The sequence below is a fragment of the Phodopus roborovskii genome, unplaced genomic scaffold, assembly GCF_943737965.1.
Source record: "Phodopus roborovskii unplaced genomic scaffold, PHOROB, whole genome shotgun sequence".
Classification (NCBI taxonomy): domain Eukaryota; kingdom Metazoa; phylum Chordata; class Mammalia; order Rodentia; family Cricetidae; genus Phodopus; species Phodopus roborovskii.
Window position 1 is genome coordinate 11,774,484 of NW_026125506.1, and position 21,359 is coordinate 11,795,842.

The window sequence follows — 21,359 nt, forward strand, 5'->3', positions numbered from 1 at the left end:
GTTAGTGTGTTCTCTGTGTAACAGCACTAGCTGTCCTGGAACTAGTTCTTGTAGACCAGGCTGGCCTCCGACTCATAGATCTGCCTGCTTCTGCCTCCCTAGGGCTGGGACATGTGCCACCACCACTCTGAAGATAATTGTTTTTATGAGAAGGGGGTCTCACTGTGTAACCCATATTGGTGATCCTCCTGCCTCCACCCCCCCTAGAGCTGGGGTCATAGGAGTTCACTATGTCCAGCAACTCAACAAGAGAGGAATAATACAGCCCCCAGTGAGCACTGGTTCCTTTCAGCTCTCCTCCATGATGTGCCAGAATTCCAACCATTGTTATGCCACAATGCCAGCCATTTCAGCAACTTTCTGTGGAGACTGGATTCAGGTCTTTGGTAATACAAAACAAACTTTCAAATGAGCTGAAGCCCCACCCCCATTTCTATTCTCTTAAAACCCCAGTTTGGGGCTGCAGAGATGGTTCAGTGGGTGATTGCTGTCCAGACATGAGGACAAATCCTCAGAGCCCACATAAAGCTGGGCACAGTACTAGGTGTTCATAGCCCTAGCCCTCCTGCCGAGAGCCGGTGGAGACAAGAGGATTCCCTGAAGTTGGTAGACCAGTTAGCCTGGTGTATGCACCTGAGAACAGTAAAGAGACCCTGCCTACACCGAAGTGGAAAGTTCAGACCCAGAATTGTCCTCTGACTTCTACATAGGAGTGCCCTACCCCACTCACACACATTAACACATACACTAAAATACAGTCTGAGCTAGGCGTGGTTACACACACCTTTAATCCCAGCACTCGGGAGGCAGAGACAGTCAGATGTCTGTGGGGTTGAGGCCAGCCTGGTCTGCATAGTGAGTCGCAGGCCAGGAAGAGACTCTGTCTCCAAAAAGGAAACAAAGAAAAATCCAATCTGGCAGAGCAGTGGTAAACACAGTTGCTTTCCCAAGCCCCCTCTTCCCTTCTGTAACCACATGCTCTGTCCTGCTTTCTCAGGGTTCCAGACTAAGCACCTGCCTGCTTGGCTCTTTTCTTCATGGACATATCTCCAAGGCCTCCATCTTTGACCTATATTCTACACCTTTAATGACCCCAAGGATGTCTTGACTGGATCTCAAACAGCACAAATTCATGGATGAACCAGGGTAATTGGAGAAGTGGATACAAAGAGATGTGGCCTGGAAAAATGTAGAAGAGGTAAAATCCAGAGAAGATGGCTGGCTGTGGAGTTGGAGGAACAGGAGGGAAGTGAGGGCTACTTAGAGGTTTCTGGCATAGGCAAATGGGTACATGGCAGTGCTGGGTAAGAAGATGGAGCGGGGAGAGCATTTGGGGCGTGAGGAAGGTAAGTACTTGGGTCCTGACACTGAGGCGAAAAGCATGGAAAACAGCTGGAGATCTTAGCAGCGCACTGGACTTGGATTCCTAACACAGGAGGGAACTGGAGATGCCCATTGCCATACAGTGCCTGACACAATAGCAAGCCTACAGCAGAAAACCAGCAGAAGAGGAGCTGGAAGAAAAGGAAAACAAGAGGGAAGGTGACGTGGTGTACAGTCGAAGACAATGCGCCCAGGAAGGAAGGAAAGGGAAGCTGCCATGAAACAAGCTGAGAAGTGGCTTTCACCCAGAGGACATGACTGGTACCCTCGTAAGCCATGGAACGGAAGGACCAAAGATAGGCCTGCACAGCCTCTGTAGGTTGTAAAACTGCGGTCACAGGCGCTCTGCGAGGGTCTTTGAATAAGTAGCTGGGGTAGCAGTCTCACTGTGGCATCAAGGGAAAAGCCAGAGTAGTTTGCACTGTCACGAAGCTGGGTGAGAAAGACAAAGTGACGGGAAAGGGGGGGGGGTGGTGAAGACAGCAGGGGCGTGCCTTAAGTTCACTGGACTCTCCAGAGCTGACCACATCCTGAAGCCAAGGGGAAATCTCAGCTCTCCAGATATTTACAACTTAAATTGCAACTTAAAACCACTAACTGGGGGAGTGGAGAGATGGCTCAGCAGTTATGAACACAGGCTGCTCTTCCTGAGGACCCAGGTTCAGTTCCCAGGACTGACATGGCAGCTCACAATTGTCTGGGACTCCAGTCCTAGGGGAATCCAATACCTGCTTCTGGCTCTATAGGCACCAGGCTTCCATGTGGTGTACACACTTACACCCAGGCAAAGACACACACTAGCAACAGTTTAAAAAAAGTATAGTGAAGCCCGATAAACAATAAACAAGTTGTGAAGCCCTGCATGGTGGCACACGCTTTGTAGTCCCAGGACTCAGGGAGTGGAGTAGAAGGATCGGATCAGGGTCCTTGTCTGAAACCAGCCTGGGCCCTGTGGATGAATCTTGAAAACATCACAGATAAAACAAAAAGACATTAAAACAATCTTGCATATGTCTCCACCTTTGGAATAAGCTAACAAATGCATAGATACCAAAGTGAATCACTGTTTGCCACTGGCTGAGCAGATGGTAGAATGCCCATTTGCTTCATTGGTTTGTAACTTGAGGGAAAATGATTAGGTTCACAGTGATTATACCAGAAATCACAGAATTGTGCACTCTGAGTTTTAGGGTTCACAAATCATACCTCAACAAAGATGTTGCATTTACTAGTCACTTCATTCCATTAATTTCAGAGACCACCAGCGGAGAGCCCCTACTGTGTGGAGGTGCTTCGGGGGATGGCAAGATAAAATCGGGTGAGTCTAAAATGGGTCTAGTGGTCAAATGGTTCACGGATAAACAGAGAATCATACTGGGATCCCCTAATTGGAGTCCTAAGATGTTTAACCTTGGGCTGATTTTTCCTCTTCAGATCTACCAAATGGGGCAACAGTCAACACTTTCCACAGACAGTATGTGAGAGGAGGGAAAGAATCCCCTAAGAGGCGCCCACCGCCTGATGTTCCAAGGTGCTGCCGCCAAGGGGGTAGGAGCTCAACCGGGGTCTTTGCTGCTGGGAAAGTTAGCGTCCACCAGCTTCCGCACCCATGGTAACGCGTCTAGAGGTTGCCTAGCAACGAGCCTTCTTCGCAAGCCTTCCGCATGGAGAGCAGAGACTCCAGCTCGAGGAGCAGTAAGACCAAGGGCATACCCGGGACCTTGAGCACCGCTGTGCATGAGCACCTGCGGAAGCTGTGTCTGCGTGAATTCCCATGTGGCACCGGGAGCTGGGTGCGTGCTCACCACGCGGGGGGGGGGGGCGGGGGGCGGGGGGCAGGCAGTAAGGGAGAGAAGGGACACAGGGGTGGACCTGGGACTGGGCCAGAGTAGCTGCAGGGAGTAGACCGGAGTAGGTGGTACCTAGCTGGGAACTAGGCTGCCTTAGGGGTCAGGACATGCTCAGATACAAGTTTGAGGCCTGAGGGGAGGTCAGCAATGTGATCATTTGGCATTGGCTGATTTGGGAGTTGGGGTGAACTGAGGGGAGTAGAACATCGAAGGAGTTAAAGGACCAAGTGCCCACCTTGCCATGGGAACACTGATCCAGAATGGACTGACCCAGCACATCAAGCTGACCTTTTGGCCTCATGCTAACCTAGAGCACCTGGCTGGCCAGGCTCCAGATGCCATAGTGACGAGATCCCTGAATGGAGAGCTTTGGTCTCCAACAGTTTGCTCTACAACCCCTCATGAGAATAAGTAGAGAACATGGATCCCCTGTGCTCTGGGGCTATGGGACTAGCTTTCCCCTTCCTGAGGATCGGGTGGGAAGGGTCTTCTGCCCCTCTATCCCTGTCCCCTTTCCTCATGTAGCTGTGCTGGACTTGGGATGCCTAGGGTGCTATATGACCCTGCCCTCCTTCCAGGCTGAGGAGAGACTGAGGGAAAGATAGCCAAGGGCATACTCAGCACAGCTGGGGGGAAAACTCTGGTCCAGCAGGGCAGCAAAGTCCTTTCCTTATTACCTCCCCGTGTGCATTCACCCTCGATGTCACCAGCTGGGTGCACAGGGTAAGGGCAGGAAGCATGATGAGATTTAGAGGTCCATCTAATGAGGCTGTCAGCCGAGCCTCTCCACACTCTACCCTAAGTAAAACAGCCAAACTGCCTTTCCTGCTGTAGAGGAAAATAGCCGCCCATCAGCGATGTACTCCATTTGTTTAGTCAACAGACGCATGCTGAATGGCTACCCTGTGCTAGGTGCTGTTCTAAGCTTTAGAACTTCAAAGATGGATCTAGGGAGAGTGATGTAGCTAGGTGGCGGAGTATTGTCGGTAAGTGTCCAGGGTGAGGCCTTTAGTCCCACCCCCGGCACCAAACCAAACCAAATAAAACAAGCCCATAAAAATCCAAAGAGCCATGTTTCAACTGTTGCCTGGAGGCGGTAGATTCTGAGGAGCAGACTCATCTTTTACTCACCAAAGCTCAAATTTCACCTTTTACCTTGCTGCCTCTTCAGAACGCCTTCCCTCAGTGAATTCTCGGGTTCCCAGATTGCCCACTGAGCCTCCTGTACACACTTGTATTGTCGTGTCAAACATGAAATCTTGTATTCATCACATCTCCGTGTGGGCATGCTCATGTCAGGGCGGGCGCTCTCAGGCTGGAAGACAGCATTGGATCTCCTGAAGCTGGGATTACAGGCGATTGTGAGCTGCTTGACATGGGTGCTGGGAACTGAACTTGAGTCTTCTAGAAGAGCAGCAAGTACTCTTAACCACTGAGTGCCAAAATCTACTCCAGAGTGAAGTGAGGACTAAACTGGTCTTTGAACTATTCTGTGTCTTGCTGACACACATCGGCAGCCCTAGCACTTGAGGGGCTGGGACTGTACAGCAAAGCTCTGCCCCCCACAAATAATTACCATGTGCCAGGCACATAGCTCAGTAGGCAGAGTGCTTTCTGGCATTCACAGAACCCTGAGTTTGAGTGCCTACATCTCCTCACACCTAGTGTAGGGATGCATGGCTGAAGACCCTCAACTTGGGAGGTGGAAGCAGGAGGCTGAAGGGGTTCAAGATAGCCATCTGCTATGCAGTGAGTCAAAGCCAACCTGGTCTACATAAGACCAGGACCAGAGCAGTGGCTCAGGGGTAAAGTTCTTCCTGTCAACCCTGATCCCTGGGGACCACATGGTAGCAGGAGACAAACAGTTCCTGCAGATTGTTCTGTGAGCCTGTGATAGCTATTCTTGCTTACTTCTAGAATGAGCTAAACTCCAGGTAGCTGGGGACATCTGCGAGGTAGTTTTTACCTGAATTAAAGTCGTCTGAAGTGACAAGGCCTACTTTTTGCTGCTGTTGTGTTGTTTGGTTTTTTTTTTTTTTTTTTTGTTTTTTTTTGTTTTTTTTTTTTTTTTTTTTTTTGAGACTGGGTTTCTCTCTTTGTGTGTGTAGCCCTGGTTGTCCTGGAACTCACTTTGTAGACCAGGCTGGCCTCAGACTCACAGAGCTCTGCCTGTGTCTGCCTCCCAAGTGCTGGAACTAAGGGTGTACACCATCACCACTTGGCTAGAAGACCCACTTTTAAAGGCTCTTTTGAGGTGGGACGATCCACATTTGTCTGGGCCACACCCTCTGGTGACAGCCTAAGGGGCATGGAAGAAGGAAGCTTGCTCTCTCTGCCTACTTCTCTTGCTCTCCCTGGCAAGTCCACTGCTGCTCTGGCATTAGCGTTTACTTCTTCAGGGTTCTGGCGTATTCTGAAGTCGAGCTGAGACGGTCAGCCTTGTGGACTGGGTCTCTGTTGGATTCTTGGACCTTTCATTGGTAGACAGCCACTGTTGGACTAGCTGGACCACGGCCTATAGGCCATTCTAAGTCCCCTTTAATCCTGTGTGGGTGTGTGGTTTCATGTTTTGTAAACTCTGTTCCTCCAGAAAACCCTGACTTCTACAAAGCCCCACATGCTCTCGCTGTGATGAACACACGAACACATACCCAGGCACAACGCAATAAGTCAATGTGAGAAGGGTTCCATCTCTCCTTCTGCAGAATAAGTCACGCTTTCTTCCTCAAACATGGCGAGCCTGGAGGGACTTGGTCCCCGAGGAGGAAGAGACCTTGAGTGCCAGGGAAGAGACTGTGGAGGCCCTGCTCGACCTGGTGCAAAGCGAGCACTCGCCCTGGGCTCTGCTGAAGGATTCCAGTACTGAGGACCGGTTCCTGAGAGAACTGGCCATCCAGAATCCACTGATGATCAAAGACACTTTCTTCTACTCCTACTTCCGGTCCCTGCGCATGGTGGACAAGGAGGTCAGTGCTTGGCATGAGCACTGGAAAGGAGAGGGATCCAGTGCTGGGGAACCCTGTCCTTTAGGGCTCTCCTTATGCAGTAGGAGGGCCTCGGTGACCTTGGTTGTGTATGTATCTCTGTCTCTAACCCTGGAGAAGCTCAATCCTGTATCTTCTTTGGCTGACTCCTTGCACACTCTGCAGTGGGCCCTCTAGTAAAGACATTTCAAGGGACCATGATGCTTCCTTTTACTTGGAAGTGTGAAGAGAGAGTCTGGAGAGGATTGGTTAACATCAAGTAAGTCTGCTTTTGAAATGGCAAGGATGCCTAGCCTCCCTGTATCCTTCCTTCTTTCTCCTGTGACCCACTCAGACCATTTTGTCTGGAACTTTCTGGGTCCTGGGGAAAACCCCCAGTCCTGGACACACTAGGAGACTTGGTCACTGTAGGAAATGGAAACTCATCCTGGAAGGACTTCTGATGTCCTTGAGGCTATAGGAAACTGGGACTCATGGGTAGGGTGATGAGGCAGCTGGTAGGCCTTGCTCCATCTGACCCACAGTAATTCTGGAAGACCCAGCAGGCCACCTGTTATATGATTTTCTTGGGAAGATGTAAAATTTAACAGGAAGTTCCAACAGCCCTAAGAATGACTCCCTGAAGCTCATGTTGATGAGTATGTTTATTGAGTTGCTTATAGAAGTGATGGATACAAACATTCCCCTCCCTATCCACATCTCCCTCCATCCTTCCATTCGTCCATTTACCAAAGTCCTGTTTTGTTTGTCTCTGAGTTCACAGAGGGGCTTTTGTAGGCCTGAGTTCTCAGTACCATGCAGAGCTAAAGCTGTAGATGTGACTGTAAGGCTCAGACAACAGGGTGCAGGCAAAACCAGACCATGCCAACAAATGTTTCTGTGTGCTCTGCCAGTCTCCGGAGACTCTGTCCCACCAGGGGAAGGATGGCAGCTTGCAGCAAGATGGAATTACCCCGAGGGCTGGTCCTCTCATGGCAGTAGTTCTTGGGCTGTTCTTGTTCTCCCAAGAGTCCCGTGATCCACTGGGATGGAGAGCAGAAGCTCGCTTTTAGAGGTGGACTGGGCTGCAAGAGCCCCTTACCCCTCAGAACTCTGCCGTGTGGTGGCTGTGTGGGAGGGAAAGAGTGGGAAGTTGATGGAGGTTGGGGCTTAACTAGGAATGGGTGAGCAGTTGTAGCACTTCAACTGAGGGATGTCACCCGCAGATGTCAGGTGTCTGGACACTTGTATCGGAGCCTTTGGGAGGTGCAGCCTTGCTGGAGGAAGTCCATCACTAAGGGTCTGTAGCTTCCCCCGCTTCCTTGTTCTCTCTGCTTCCTGTGTGTGGTTGGCACGTGATCACTCAGCTTCCTGCGCCTGCTGCCATGCCCTCCCCTCCGTTATGGACGTCTAGCCCTCTGGAGCCAGAAGCCCGAACTCTCCTTAAGTGGCTTTGTGGCGGCCTTTTGTCACAGCAGCAGAACAGTGGCTAACACAGCTGTTACCCTCCTAATATGAGTGTGCTACCTGGCTTGCCAGAGTCCTCGGTTTCCCTTCCTTTCCTTTCAGGTGAGCCTTGTGGACAAAGACCTCTTAAAATTTCTGAAGCTGGAGGAGTTGGTTCTGAGTGCCAACAAAATTGAGGAAATCGATGCTAACAATCTGCCCCCAACGTTGAAGGTACGGATCCTGTCTTTATGGGGTCTGAGCCAGCAGCTCAGAGGTCCCTGCCCCAACCTGTCCCTCATAGCTCAGGCTAGGGTGGCTGTGTGCTGAGATCCAGCCCCAGCTTTTACAACATGTTCCTCTGAAAGGTACTGAATCCTGTGGGACTCTGCAGTCCCTCCCCTCCATGGTGCATGCCCCAAGAACCAAAGGGAGGCACAGCAGCCAGAAAGGGGAATGACCCGAAACCTGTGACCAGATGAACAGATGAGCAAATGTGGCCTCTCCATGCAATGGGACATTGTTCTCTTATAAAAAGGAAGGATACTGATAGTCACTTAGAGAATGTCACAATAGATGAAAGAAACCAGGTTTTAAAGAGAAAGGGAGTTTTTAAATTATTTGCTGCTATTTTATGTGCATTGGTGTTTTGCATTCATGTATGTCTGTGTGAGGATTGTTGGAATCCCTGGAATAGGAGTTATACAACAGTTGTGAGCTGCCATGTAGGTTCTGGTAGTTGAACCCAGGTCCCCTGGAAAAGCAGCCAATGCTCATAACTGCTGACTCATCTCTCCAGCCCCAAGAGAGAGATCTTATGTAAACTTGCACTTAATGAAATATGTAGAAGTGAAAAATCCACAGAAATAAAAGCCAGTAGAGGTCTCAGGCTAGGAAGCTTACTGCTTAGTGGGTTTTTTGTTTGCTTGTGTTTCTTTCGGATGCCTGTTTGAGGTGAAGATGGTAGCTGGCACCGTGAATGTAATTAAAGCCTGTGGATTGTATACTTGACATAAAATTTGTCACATTAAAACAATAGATGAGGAGCTAGGTAGGAGAGATAGCTGGCTGTCAGGAAAGAGCTTGCCTTGCAAGCATGAATGCTTGAGTTGGGGCTCCAGAACCCATGTGAAAAATGTGGGGTATGCTTTTAATGTCAGTGTTGGAGAGACAGAGACAGGGGGATCGTTGGGACCATCTGGCCAGCCAGCTTGTCTATATAGCAAGTTCCAGGTCAGTGGGAGACCCCTCAAAAAAACAAGTGGTCTCTGAAGAAGCTGAGACTCTCTTCTGGCCTCCACACCCCCCCCACACACACACACGCACACACACGCCGGACTTCATCCTGAGTCTTCAGCTAAGCTTATCAAAATGGCACCACTGACGTTCAATGCTGAGATAGCAGTCATCATGCCTTGTCTCCGCCCCACGCTCAAGACAGTACCAGGTGGGCCTTAGGCAAGAAGTCCCTGTGAAGGAAAGAAGGCTGCTGAAGCAGAGCTTATTCTATGGCCCACCCCTCCCTGTGTGTTCCCGTAGGCTAAGAGAGTGCTGGGGTGGGAGTTCGAGGCTGGCCTGGTCTGCAGAGCAAGTTCCAGGATAATCAGAGCTACACAGAGAAACCCTGTCACGGGGGGGGGGCGACGACTCTAGGCTGTATGCATCTGATCCCCACCACTCCCCACCACCTCTGTAAACGACCTTCCCTTCTGCTGCAATCGGTTCTTCCTGCCCCCCCCCCATTCCCTTTCTCTTTTGAGACAAGGTGTTGCCCTGTAGTCCAGGCTGACTTGGAATTTGCTGTGTAGCCCAGGCTAGGCAGAAGTTGGAGCCTTCCGTTTCTGGGCCCTGAGTACCCGGTTATAGGGACACGCCGCGGCACCCACTCTTCCTACATTATTCTGTGTGTAGGGAGCACATGTGCCACAGGGCGCATGTCAGATTAGGGACAGCTTTATAGTTGTTTCCACTCTGGTCATCTGGCTCGCACACCAAGGGCTTTTACTAGTTCCCATCCAAACCCCCTTTTTTGAGACAGGGTCTCCTCAAATTCACTAAGTAGCCAAGGATGGTCTTAACTTTTTTTTTTTTTTTTTTGAAGTCAGGGTTTCTCTGTGTGGCTTTGGCTGTCCTAGAACTCACTCTGTAGACCAGGCTGACCTCCACCTCACAGAGACCCGCCTGCCTCTGCCTCCCCAGTGCCGCAATTAAAGGGTTGTGCCACCACTGCCCGGCAATCTTGAACTCTATTCTCCTGCCTCCACCTCTCAAATACTGGGCTTACAGGAGCACGCAGCATGCTGGGTTATTCAGTGCTGGAGGTATCACCAGGGATCCTGCACATGCTCCGTCAGGTCTCTACCAACCGAGCAACGAGCCAGCCTCTTACTATATTTTTTAAAGCAAGTTGGCAACTCATACTCTTCTGCTGTGTCTCCCTGGGTGGGGTTAGGAGATTAGGAGCCGGGTGCGTGAGACAAGCCCGTCAGTCATGGTTGGTGCTATCCTTTCTCAGGTGCTGGAGCTATATGGCAACTTGATCACCAGTATGGAGTGTCTGTGCTCACCGCCACCCCCAAACCTGCAGCACTTGGGGCTAGGCCACAACAAACTGCTGGGGCCTCTGGAGAGTCTGTATGTCACCTCCAACAACTGGTAACTTGGGAGCCTGGGTGAAAGGAGGGACAGCCATGAAGGGAGAGGTGTGGGGGCCGGAGGACTCGCTTTGCGAGTTCTGTGACTTCTCCATGGCTGCTAAAACCCACACTAGAATTTTATTCTCGCTCACTCACAAAGTCCTACTGATGACAGGGCTGGTGGGCGGGAGTGGAACCCGTGTCTTATGACAGGGTCCTCAGCACGGCTCTGTGACATTGCAGCTGATCGTGTCTGGGGGACACTTAGCAGCACATGGCCTCCAGCTGCTGGGTCTCTCTCTACCTCTCCCTGCCCTTCCTTGTGGAAATGAAAAATTTCTGCAGGTAGAGCCCAAAGTCTTCCTAGGGGAAAAGCGCCCCACACTGAGAACCACTGTTAGAGACAACTCTTGGGTTGCCACTGTAGCAGAACATTCATGAGAGATCAGGGAACCCCGTCCCCCATTTTTTGTTTCCTCGGAGGATTAACAGTGGAAATTTTCAAATTCAGGATGTGAGAAGTATGAAGAAACCAGTCGCCATTTATAAAAGACCATCATGGGGGCAGAAAGATGCCCCTGGGAGAAAGAAGCCTCAGGACTTTAGCACCCCAGGGTACTCCCACAGGTGGCGGTTTATGCCGCCCCTTCCCCTTCTGTTTCCCCTCCCCCTTCCTTCCCTTCCCCTCACCCCTTCCTTTTGAAGACAGGATCTAATGTAGCCCAAGCTTGCCTCAAACGCAATGCATATCTGAAGATATGGTAAACTCCTGATCCCCTCCTACACCCGACCCCAGTTTCTTAAGGACGGTCTAACCATTCATTCCCTCTTGGAGATGGTCTCTGCCGCTGCCATCCTATCTGCATCGTCTCAGCCCCCCCCCCCCATCCCTTGCATTGTCTGCTGCCTTCAGCAAACAACACAGATAGGAAACCATGCAGCCGGTCTCCTGGGACCATTAGGTTCATGCCACTGGCTGAGCGCAAGTATCTGGCTTTTTATTCAAAGTATGTATTCTAACCTTGGGCTTAATGCTAGCTCTGGATTTGACAAAAAGCTTGCATGAACCCCATTTTTTCTACGGTTAGAAGGGAGATCTTTCCTGGGAACCTGGGAATCCATTTCTCCCCAGGTCTCTGTCTCTCTCTCTCTCTTTGTTTTTGTTTATTGTCCTCCTGCTTCTGCCTCCCGAGTGCTGGGACTAAAGGCGTGCGCCACCACCGCCTGGCTCTCCCCAGTTCTCTTGAGGAAGAATGACATTGTTCAAGGCCTGTGATGATGCATAGTTCCCCTTGCCACTTTCCAGGGACTGGCCAATGGCCATCATAGCAGAACAGGACGTGGTGAGAGGCGAGGCAGAAGGGGGAGCGTGGAGAAGCTGGGTTCAGCCTGTGGGAAAGCCACTGGGTGACCACGACAGTTGGTGTGACGATATTCCCCGGTGCTTCTTTGGCCTCTGGCCTCAGAGTCAGCTTGCTCTGTAGTTTGTGGCGTGGGGCAGAGCTCTGCCTGCTCCTGCGTCTTTGTCCCTGCTGGAGGCCAGTCCTCTCATCTGCTCATACTACCCCATTCTCCCCTCTCATATCCCCTGTGAGACGCAGGCATGCTCCCTGTGGCCACGGCCATTATTGCTTTGAAGAGAGGGTTCCAGCTCAACATCTCTGGATGCCACAGCCTGGTGCACCCCCTTCCAGGTCCCCGTCCTCTCCCTTCTCCCTCATCTACCCTCCTGCAGCGGCGTCCGGCATGTCTGTCAGTGGGGATCTGTGAAGAACATTCTAGAGGCACAGCGCTGGGCTGATAAGTTAACAGAGAGGGGAGTACAGGCAGAAGTGAGGTGGGAAGGGCGGAGAGAGTCCATGAACACAGTCTGTGTTCTGGAAGAGAAACGGAAACATAGGCTCAGGAGCTAATCTGGGTCCAGACGAAAGGTATGTGGCCCAGAGCGCTGTGCCTTCACTCACCCAGCTCCCTAAGCAGCATCTTGGCCAACCTTCCAGGCCCAAACTCGTCTCCCTGGACCTGGGCTTCAACGACTTGACGGACGTGCAGAGCATGGTAGCTAGTCTCGGTACCTTGCAGCACCTGAGGCTGCTAATACTGCAGGGCAACCCACTGGCCCTGGTGCCTTACTACCGCGGCTTTGCCGTGGACAGCCTGGCACACCTCTGTGTGCTGGACGACATCACCGTGTCTCCCAGCGAGAAGCACCACTTCCGGGGACTCAGCATACATGGTGGTAGGTGCAGTGCAGCACGCACCCTGACCTCGGCTTTGCCCACCTCAGCCCTCTCAGCTAGCCAGCAGCTCCACTAGGTGCCTGGCTTGGGCTTTCTCTTGTGGGACGCTGTGGCTGGGACTTGGGCCGCTTCTGTGGCTCTTTGTTTCTATGGTGGCTGGACATCACCCCCTTGTGGCCCCTGATACAAGGTGCATCAGAGCCCTTTGGCATCCCCCGGGGTGAGTGATGATGGTAGTAGTCACAGGCACCAGATGAAGGAGCTGGTGTTCTCCACCTCCCCCTCCCTCAGAACTGCCTCTGCCAAGCACCTCTCAGCAACCAATTTGGCAAATAGGAAAACAAGGCTCATCCCCAACTCACTCCCACTGAACTTGGCGGAGACCCAACTCTAACTCTGGGGGGGGGGGTGTCACCAGACCTATGCCTTTGCTTTCCCACTCCAGCCGCTCTCTCTCAGCCCTGCCTTTACTCCTTGCAGACCTGTTGGCACGTGAGGCACAGTTTGTGGTGACTGTTGGAAATGTCAGGGGGGTCATGGACTCCTCTGTCTTGGACCCAGAGCCAGGGCCTGAAGGGCCTTTCATCAGCTACAGCTATTATGTGACCTATGACTTTGTGGAAGATGAAGACAGCGAAGGGAATGTGTCCCACAGTGGGATGGCGGAGACACATCCAGACAGTGTTCTGGCTGAGGTATTTCCTGCTATCTAAGGGGCCGATTGGACTTCACACAGGCCTGCGGGCTTTTGTATGCACACAGGACAGCTTTCTATGGCCCCAAAATTCCTCAACACAGAATCACACGCCCCTCCATGCAGGGACCTGGTTTCCACCTGATATCCCCTCCCCCAGGCAGGGTGAGTCTCAGCCCCCGCTCACCTTCTGCCCTGTGACACCTGAGGAGGCAGAGCAGAATTTTACCCTCAGGCAGTTGTCCCTGGCCCCACTGTAGAATTTTCACAATGTTTCCTGCCGACCTCTGCATCTCAGGCAAACCCAAGCACACTACCCAGGCAGAGAAGTGTACCATCTTTGTTCAGATGGACCTTGTTTCTGCCTCCTGAGTTTGTGTTGTCGGGCTATGCTTTGAGTCTGTGAGGGCTGGGATGCAGGTAAGAGCTGTGCACTCTCTCCAGAGGTGCGTGGGAAACAGTCTGAGGCGTGTTTGTCCTCTCCAGGAGATTGTCCAGCCCTCCTCCAGTGTGGAGCAGTTAGATGAGATAGGGGGCGAGGAGGACCAGCAGAGCCATCCAGTGCCCCAGCGCCGGACCAAACAGGCTCGCCAGGCCCGCCAAGGTGGCCATCATCCGGAGTCTCCTGAGGTCATAACCAAGGAGATGTCTGAGTTTATAGCCGAGGAAATGAATCTGATGGCCGGGGACTCCGCCGAGTCTGGGGTAACAGATATGGAGGAGTCGGAGACAACCATTTCCATACGCTCTGCCCCCCTGCCACAGTCTCTTGCCTCTTCAGAAGAGCTGTCCAAGCTGCGGCCACTAATAGATCCACCGCACTGTCCATCCCCAGGGTAAGAGGAGAAGGCTGGGCTGTTGGGGTAGGCAGAGCGTCTATCTGTGCTTGTCCCGGGCCAGAGCTGCCCTTGCATCTTCCCGTGAGTGTTCTGACTGCTGAGGCACAAAGAGCTACCAAGGCCGTGTCTTCTCATTAGCTAGCTGGTAGGCTGTAAGCTAGTGGTAGCTTTGGGCTTAGCCACAGACCCTTTTCCGGAGCCCTAACCTCCCACTCAGTACAACTGAGCCCCTGATGCCTGGGGGGGGTGGGGTGAAGGACAAAATTCTCTGAAACATGGACTCTGCTGTCAATACAGGGTCCATCTCAGCTATTAGAATCCTATTCTTACTGCTTTTCTTTTAAAATCAGAACAACAACAACAAAAAAACCAAACGTGCTTGTTTTCTGTATATGCATGTTTTTCCTGCACGTACATGAGTGTACTGTGTATGTATCTAATGCTGGAGGAGGCTGGAAGGTCCAGGGTCCTCTGGAATTGGAAGTTAGAGCTGGTTGTAAACTGCCATGTGCATGCTGGGAACCGAATCTGGGTCTTCTGTAAGTGGCAACTGGTGTTCCTAATCTCTGAGCTTTTCAATCCATCTGGGAATGTGTTCATGTAAAACGTAGCATAGCGAGGCCCCGGCTTCAAGGCAATAGGTTCTTCCTTTTGTTTGCAGTACTAGAGGCAGAAGTAATGACCTCATACTACTAGACAAGTGCTCTGTGGCAGATTCCCCCAGCCACAGCCCCTGTTTCACTTTGTGCCAGCCTTGAACTTGGGGCCCTCCTGGCTCAGTCCCCTGAGTAGCTCAAATTCCAGGCACCACCATACCTAACAACCAAGTTGTTGTTGCCTAGCTGAGTGGTGGTACTGCACTCGGGAGGCAGAGGCAGGTCTGAGTTAGAGGCCAGCCTGGTCTATAGCGTGAGTTCCAGGACAGCCAGGACTACACAGAGAAATCCTGTCTCAAAAGCAGAGAGAGAGAGAGCATGCGCTTGAGGGAGAGCATTGTGGTACATGCTTGTAACCACAGTTTAGGGAGCTGAGACAGGAGGATAGTGAGTTTGAGATCTGCTTGGACTCTATAGTGAATGTCTCTGAATGAATATATCTTTTGATGAAAGGAAGGTTATTTTGTTGACTTTTTGTTTGTTTTTCCAGACAGTTTCTCTGTTCAGGACGATGTTTTCTGTATGGAGATCAGAGGACAACTGGCAGGACTGGGTTCACTGCTAGAATGTGGGTCCCAGGGGTAGAAATCAGGTAGTTAGGCCTGGTGTCGAGCTCCTTTACTCACTGAGATATCTAGCTGGTCTGCAAATACAGTTTTGAAATCTGCCCCAATATTGCTGAGTTGTTCATGTCTCCTTTCAAATCTGTCCATATTTGCTTCAGATATTTTTGTTAACTGTCTTTTTTTTTTTTTTGACAGGGGCTCATGTAGCCCAACCTAGCTGTGGGCTACGTAGCCCAATTTTACTATGTAGCTGAGACTGGCCTTAAATTCCTAATCTTCCCTGGGCAATGGTGGTCCACCTATTTAATCCCAGCACTTGGGAGGCAAGGCGGATCTCTGTGAGTTCAAGGCCAGCCTAGTCTACAGAACGAGTTCCAGGACAGCTAGAGCTGTTAACACGGAGAAATCCTGTCTTGAAACCTCCCAGCACCACACACACACACACAAATCCTAATGTTCTTCCTTCTACCTTCCAGATGCCACCACATGTGGTTTTGAGTGAGGCTGGAGATGGTGGACTCCAGGGCTTTGTGCATGTGGGCAAAGCTCTCCATCACCGGGGTCACATGCTCAGTACAGCCCTTTGACATGTACTCACATTTTAAAGTCCATTTCTTTTCCTGATGTTTACTGAGTCATATGCATAGACTAAAGCTGACAGAGTTTTATCCTTAGCAAAAAGCCCAATTGCAAGGTTGGCTGCTATCTGAAGCTATCATCCTTGGCAAGATTATACCGTCTTCAACCCTGTTGCTGGGGCTGAGCCACAGTGATCACTGGGAGACCAAGCTTCTTTGTCATCATCTCAAATCAGAACTCTGTGTTTAACGTCCCTTGCCCAGCTGTCTGCCCCCCCCCCTCCCCCGGCTTTCTATCTGCTCCTCTCTATATGTCTGTCCTGATTTGGCTTCCATACAATCACAGCATTTGCCTTTCCATATCTGGCTCATTTCTTTGAGCACTGGTCAGTACTTTCTTCCGTGTGGTCTTCTAGTGATGGAGAGACCTCCTCTTACCCATCCACCGCTTAGCCATGGCTAAGCTTCCAACCCTTGGCCTTTATGAATGATGCTACTGAGAACTTTGGCTATGAACACCCATCAGTCCCTGTCAACTCTTTATTGTGTGTTCTTTGGAATTCCGGCTTTTCCACACATCCCAAGAGAACTCTCATTGCTATTAAAATGTCCCTTTGTAATGATTGTGTTTAAGATTTTTTTTCCATTTTGCTGATTTTTTTTTAACTTGGGAGTTGAATATAGTGGTACAGACCTATAATTCTAGCATTTAGGAAGCAGAGACAGGGGGATTACTTCAAGTTTGAGACTAGTGTGAGCTATTTACTGAGTTCCAGGCAAGCCAGGATTACAGAGTGAAACTTTTACTTCAAAACAAAAACCTTTATGGATTCCAGCTGGTGGGCATCCGCTGTCCCACACTGATCGTGCCCAGAAGGAATTATCGGGTCAGTCATTTGTCTCTCCTTTGCCGATGTTTCTTCCTGGCCTTTTGGTTCCTCTGCCCGGCCCAGGTCTTGGCCTTCACTATTTGCGAGTGTTGGCTGTCTTCTTGGGTGTCCCTCGGCCTTGCCCCAAGTTGTCAGCACAGCCCCTGACAATTACACCACATGTCTCTCATTCCCAAGGACGGTCCTCTTCAGCACTGTCCCCAAGCCCTGGACCGATGTCATCCCTTGCAACTATGAGATGAAGCATACCCTCAAGGAGCTGGTGCGGGTCAAGGCCTTCCTGCTGGCAGGGACCACTGTGACCATCGTAGAGGAGAAGGTGGGCAGAGCAGGGGCTCTGGCCTCTCATTGGCCTTTCCAATGACCTTTTTATCATCGTGTTGTCATTTCCCGGCTCCCTCCTTCGCTGCCTGTCAGAGCCTTTCCAGAAAGGACAAGGCGGCTGGGACCCCAGTAACCCTGCTCATCACAGCCTGGCTCTTGACCTGTAGATCCTCTCCTGGCCTGTGATGCCAACTCCTGTGGAGAGTCCCTTGCCTGCCAAGAAGGGGAAAGGAGACAAAAAGGAGAAAGAAAAGAAACAGAAAGCAGAGGAGGCCGCCAAGGTACCGGCAAGGCCTGCGTGGGTCACCTCAGGGCAGGGAGGGAGTGGACCGGGTCCTGCTCACACCTGTGCTTGTGGCCTTGCCCACAGGAAAAAAAGGGACTCAAGAAAAAAAAGGAGCCTCCCAGGGAGCTTCGCCAGGACCCGCCCGTGTTGCGTGTGCTGGGTAGTGGCCTGGTGTGCCTGGAGCCCTTGCTGGCAGGGGAGTCAGTGGTGACCACCGTGTGTAATTTTGGGGTGGTCCGCACCGTTGAGTCCGACAAGCTGACTTATGCCAGGGTACTAAAGGGCCCGCGGTCTTGCCCTTTTGGCCCTGCCCCGCCCCCTTCCTTCCTTCCTTCTTTCCTTCCTTCTTTCCTTCCTTCCTTCCTTCCTTCCTTCCTTCCTTCCTTCCTTCCTTCCTTCCTTCCTTATGTATGGCTTGCTGGGCCAGGCAGGGATAGGGTGGAGACACCTCGGAGTGGCCCTGGTTGTCTGTCAAGTCTGCTGGGCACCTTTGATGGTGTGGTGACAGCTTCTCCTCAAGTGTGGCCCATGTCAGGCACCCTCCTCAGCAGGAGCACCCAGTTCCTGGGGGAATGCAAGGACCAGGGAGGGGGTGGGTGTCCCCAGAGTCAGCCTCTGGGCTGGCCTTGGTCCCAGTGAGCCCTGGCCTTGTGGTTCTTTCAGGAGTCAAAGAAGATAAAGAAAGTTCCCAAAAAAGGTAAGTCCCATCTGCGGCCACTGAGGGTGGGGTGGGGACTGAGGCTAAGGGGTCATCCTGGGTGCAGAACCCCAGGAACGAGGGGACTTTGGGTGACTTTCATCCAGCATGGAAGCCACTCCAGAATCGTTGGGATAGCTGCTGAAGCCTGGCTGCCAGCTGCAGGCTGCCATGCGCTGGGAGGGCTCTGGGGTGGGGGCTGGGGTGGGCTGAGTCTTCCTGGCTCAACCGTGCTTTCCCGAGCCTGTACTCGGTGAATACCTGCATTTCTCAGCTAGGTTCTGCTTATGCTGGAGCTTTCTAGCTTCCTTCCCCTTCCCCACCCGTCCCCTCTTTCGTCTTTCATCTACCTGTGTAGTCCAGGCTAGCCTCAAACTCAGGATTGCCTGCTCCCAGTTTCCTATGTGTTAGTTTTGAGTTTTTCTCGTTATTGTTGTAGAGTCAGGCTTCTGTCTCCCTGACCAAGTTGGGACTCACTAACCCTGAATTCACAATTAATGGTACTCAGAGATTAGTTTTTAAGCACTCAATATCTTTAATAGAAAAACGTCAAGCCGGGCGTGGTGGTGCCAGGCTGGGAGGTACAGGCAGGAGGACTGAGAGCTTCAGGTCATCCTCAGCTGCCTGAGTTTAAGGCTACCCTTGGCTGTATGAAACCGGTTCAAGAAGCAAGCAAGCAAGCAAACAAAGAAGGCTGGGCCCTGATGGCCTATGCCTTTAATGGCAGAGGCAGAGGCAGGTGGATCTCTGTGAGTTTGGCCAGCCTGGGCCACCAAAGCTCTCCACAAATTGAGCTACATCCTCAGTGTCTTTCCTTTTTTCTTCCAGACAGGGTTTCTCTGTGGCTGCCCTGGAACTAGCTTTGTAGACCAGACTGGCCTTGAACTCAGAGATCCTCCTGTCTCTGCTTCCTGAGTACAGTGAAGAGATTAAGGGTGTATGCCACCACTGCCCTAATCTCAGTGTCTTTTCTTCTTTTTCTTTCTTTTTAATTATGTATTTATTTTGTGCATGGGCCGTGGCTTGGACGTGCACGGTCAGAGGGACAGGTGGGTTGAGGGGCTGGAACTCAGGTTTTTACACTTAGCAGTAAAAACACTTAATTTCTTTTGCAACTCAAACATCTGGGTCTTATTTAATGATCTCGAGAGATGGAATTGAATTTATGCGTTATTACGGCTAATGTTCTAGGCCTGATCTCTTGCGGAAGCTGACTTCCTCAAAGTCCGAGGACAGGGCTAGAAGTTTCAGGATGAGGGAAGTGCACCCTTGCCACTCATTTGCTTGCACTTTTATTTTCTTAGAAAAGTCAAAAATGGCGACTCCAACCTTCGAAGGCTCGTATCAGCCAGAGCCCCTGACCGTGGAGATCCAGATCCAGCTGCATCAGTTCCGCTCGGTGGAGGAAGCATTCCTCAGTCTGATTGACTAGCCGTGAGAGTAAAGGATGCTCTGTGGCTAGAGCTTGGGTGTCTGTCTGGCCGCTGGCCGGTGGGGTGGAGGGCGGGGCGAAGGGGAGTAAGGCGCGGCCCCACAGAGGTAGCCGGGGACAGAGAGCAAGGTGGGGCGGAGCCCGAGGCCCCGCCCCACCGGGAATGCCGTCCTTCCACGTGGCCCGGACCCCCGAAGTCCCGCCCCCGCTCATCGCCCACGGGGATTGCCTAGCGCTCCGGGGATAAGCTGCAGCCTGTGCAGGTGCGCGGTCCCCAGCGGAGCTTAGGTAGGTCTGGGAGTGCCGGGAGGGGCAGGGGCCGCACCCTGAGGGCACCTCTGGCTGGCCGGCTTTCTGTTGCCCCTCCGTCTCGGGTCTGCTCTGGGCGGCTGCCGGGACACACCGCGCCGCGGGCTCCGGCGACCGCAGCCGGGTAGATTCTGGCCGAAAGAATGGAGCTGACGCGGGCGCACTTCCCCGGAGCCTGAGGCTGGCGACACCCCCAGGGCGAGGGCGCGCGGGACGGTGGGGGGATCTGGCCTTGCGGGACGGAGGTTCGGACGGGGAAGTGGGCTTTTCGGGGCCTTTGGGTGGGTATGGGGTGGTGCGGCTTGGGAGGGCTACCAGGTCCCGGAACAAACCAGAGTCGTCCTCAGTGAGTAGCACAGACGGCTGCGGAGTTCGCACACCTGCGACCCATTTCTCACACCTGAGACCCCGAAGCAGTTACAGCTCTGCGGCCCCGCATCGCCCAGAGGCCCAGCTCCGCCTTGCAGCCAGAGAGCTTTCTAGCAGCCTTAGTTCCCTCCTGCCCGGGAGGTCTTTCACACTCTGTTACTTAAGCCACCACGACAAGAATGATACTAAAACCATAGGCACTTAGTCTTGGGCTACACCCTCAGGTGTTGCTCCTCAGCCTTGTGGGGCATTCCCAGCTTTTTCTAATAAGCCTCACTCCAGCTCCCACATGCTCTTCTCATCTTCAGATTTGTCTGCGGCTCCTACTCAGTGCGGAGCTTGGCTGTCGTTTCAGCCTGCCATCCTTTGTTCCCGTGCTTCATGGACATGCTCAAATGTCCCGAGTCACTTCATCCTTAGCATTATCTGGTCTATCTCATGCCTGTGAGGGTGTTCCTAGCTGCTTGGCTAACACTAGAGATGCTAGAAGAGATGCTCGGAACATCCCTGGGGACGAGGCTGACCCAGACAACCAGATAAGACCGTTTTGAACTGAAGGATGGAAAAGAGATGAGATGTTGTGTATTCAGATACACAGTCACACCTGTGACTCTGTATCCCACGTGTAGGTGTGGAGCTGGTTCTGGCTGCAGGCTGCATGCTCCAGGGGAAGGAGGCGAGGAGAGCTACTAGAAAACTTGTATTAGGGAGGGGGTGTGGCTCAGTTATGCTTGGGCAGCATGCTTCCTCCCCAACACTACATAACCTATGATCCCAGCACTGTTGACCAGCACTGTTGAGGTGGAGGCCGGATAGCCAGATGTTTAACATCTGTGGCCGTACAGCGAGTTTGAGGTGATTTTGGGCACGATAATCCTGCCTTTGGGGGAGTGATCAGAAAACTTTATTAGACAAGGCTGGGCCACATCTGGAGCCAACAAATGGCAGGAAGGAAACCAAGGGTGAGCTGTGTTACCGCAGGCCCTGGGCAGGCTCCTCTGGTGAGTACCATTTGTCTCTGGGTCACTGTAAGGCTTTGGAAGTAAACCAGAACTCTAGAGAAAGGGGACAGTGGCATATAGCCCAAGCTGTGGTTCCCTGGATGAGCCCGGCTCCTCCCCCAACCTCCTCTCATGCTGACTTTTGTTCTGTGGACCACTGCCTCTTGCCCAGTCATGAAGTTCCCTCTCCCAAGAGGCCT

General features: G+C 52.1%; 1 protein-coding gene across 1 annotated transcript; it reads left to right on the top strand.

The window, feature by feature from the left end:
- The first annotated feature begins 1,291 nt into the window (after positions 1-1,291).
- Positions 1,292-19,511, top strand: Lrrc43 (leucine rich repeat containing 43). Its single transcript, XM_051176373.1, has 15 exons — positions 1,292-1,346; positions 2,639-2,701; positions 2,818-2,931; positions 3,040-3,176; positions 5,939-6,199; positions 7,766-7,876; positions 10,158-10,297; positions 12,279-12,517; positions 12,999-13,213; positions 13,699-14,048; positions 16,919-17,060; positions 17,233-17,346; positions 17,436-17,624; positions 18,015-18,048; positions 19,353-19,511. Exons 1-15 carry the CDS (start codon positions 1,292-1,294, stop codon positions 19,478-19,480), a joined length of 2,292 nt encoding a protein of 763 aa, XP_051032330.1. The 3' UTR covers positions 19,481-19,511.
- The last annotated feature ends 1,848 nt before the right edge of the window (positions 19,512-21,359 follow it).

What these genes read in the sequence shown, in the direction of transcription:
- Lrrc43 (XM_051176373.1), top strand. Translation starts at nt 1,292, where the DNA reads ATGGCAGTGCTGGGTAAGAAGATGGAGCGGGGAGAGCATTTGGGGCGT. An exon ending in CATGTGGCACCGGGAGCTGG is followed by an intron (nt 3,177 to 5,938) that starts GTGCGTGCTCAC and finishes CTCCTTCTGCAG; the next exon opens with AATAAGTCACGCTTTCTTCC. An exon ending in ACAAGCTGACTTATGCCAGG is followed by an intron (nt 17,625 to 18,014) that starts GTACTAAAGGGC and finishes TGGTTCTTTCAG; the next exon opens with GAGTCAAAGAAGATAAAGAA.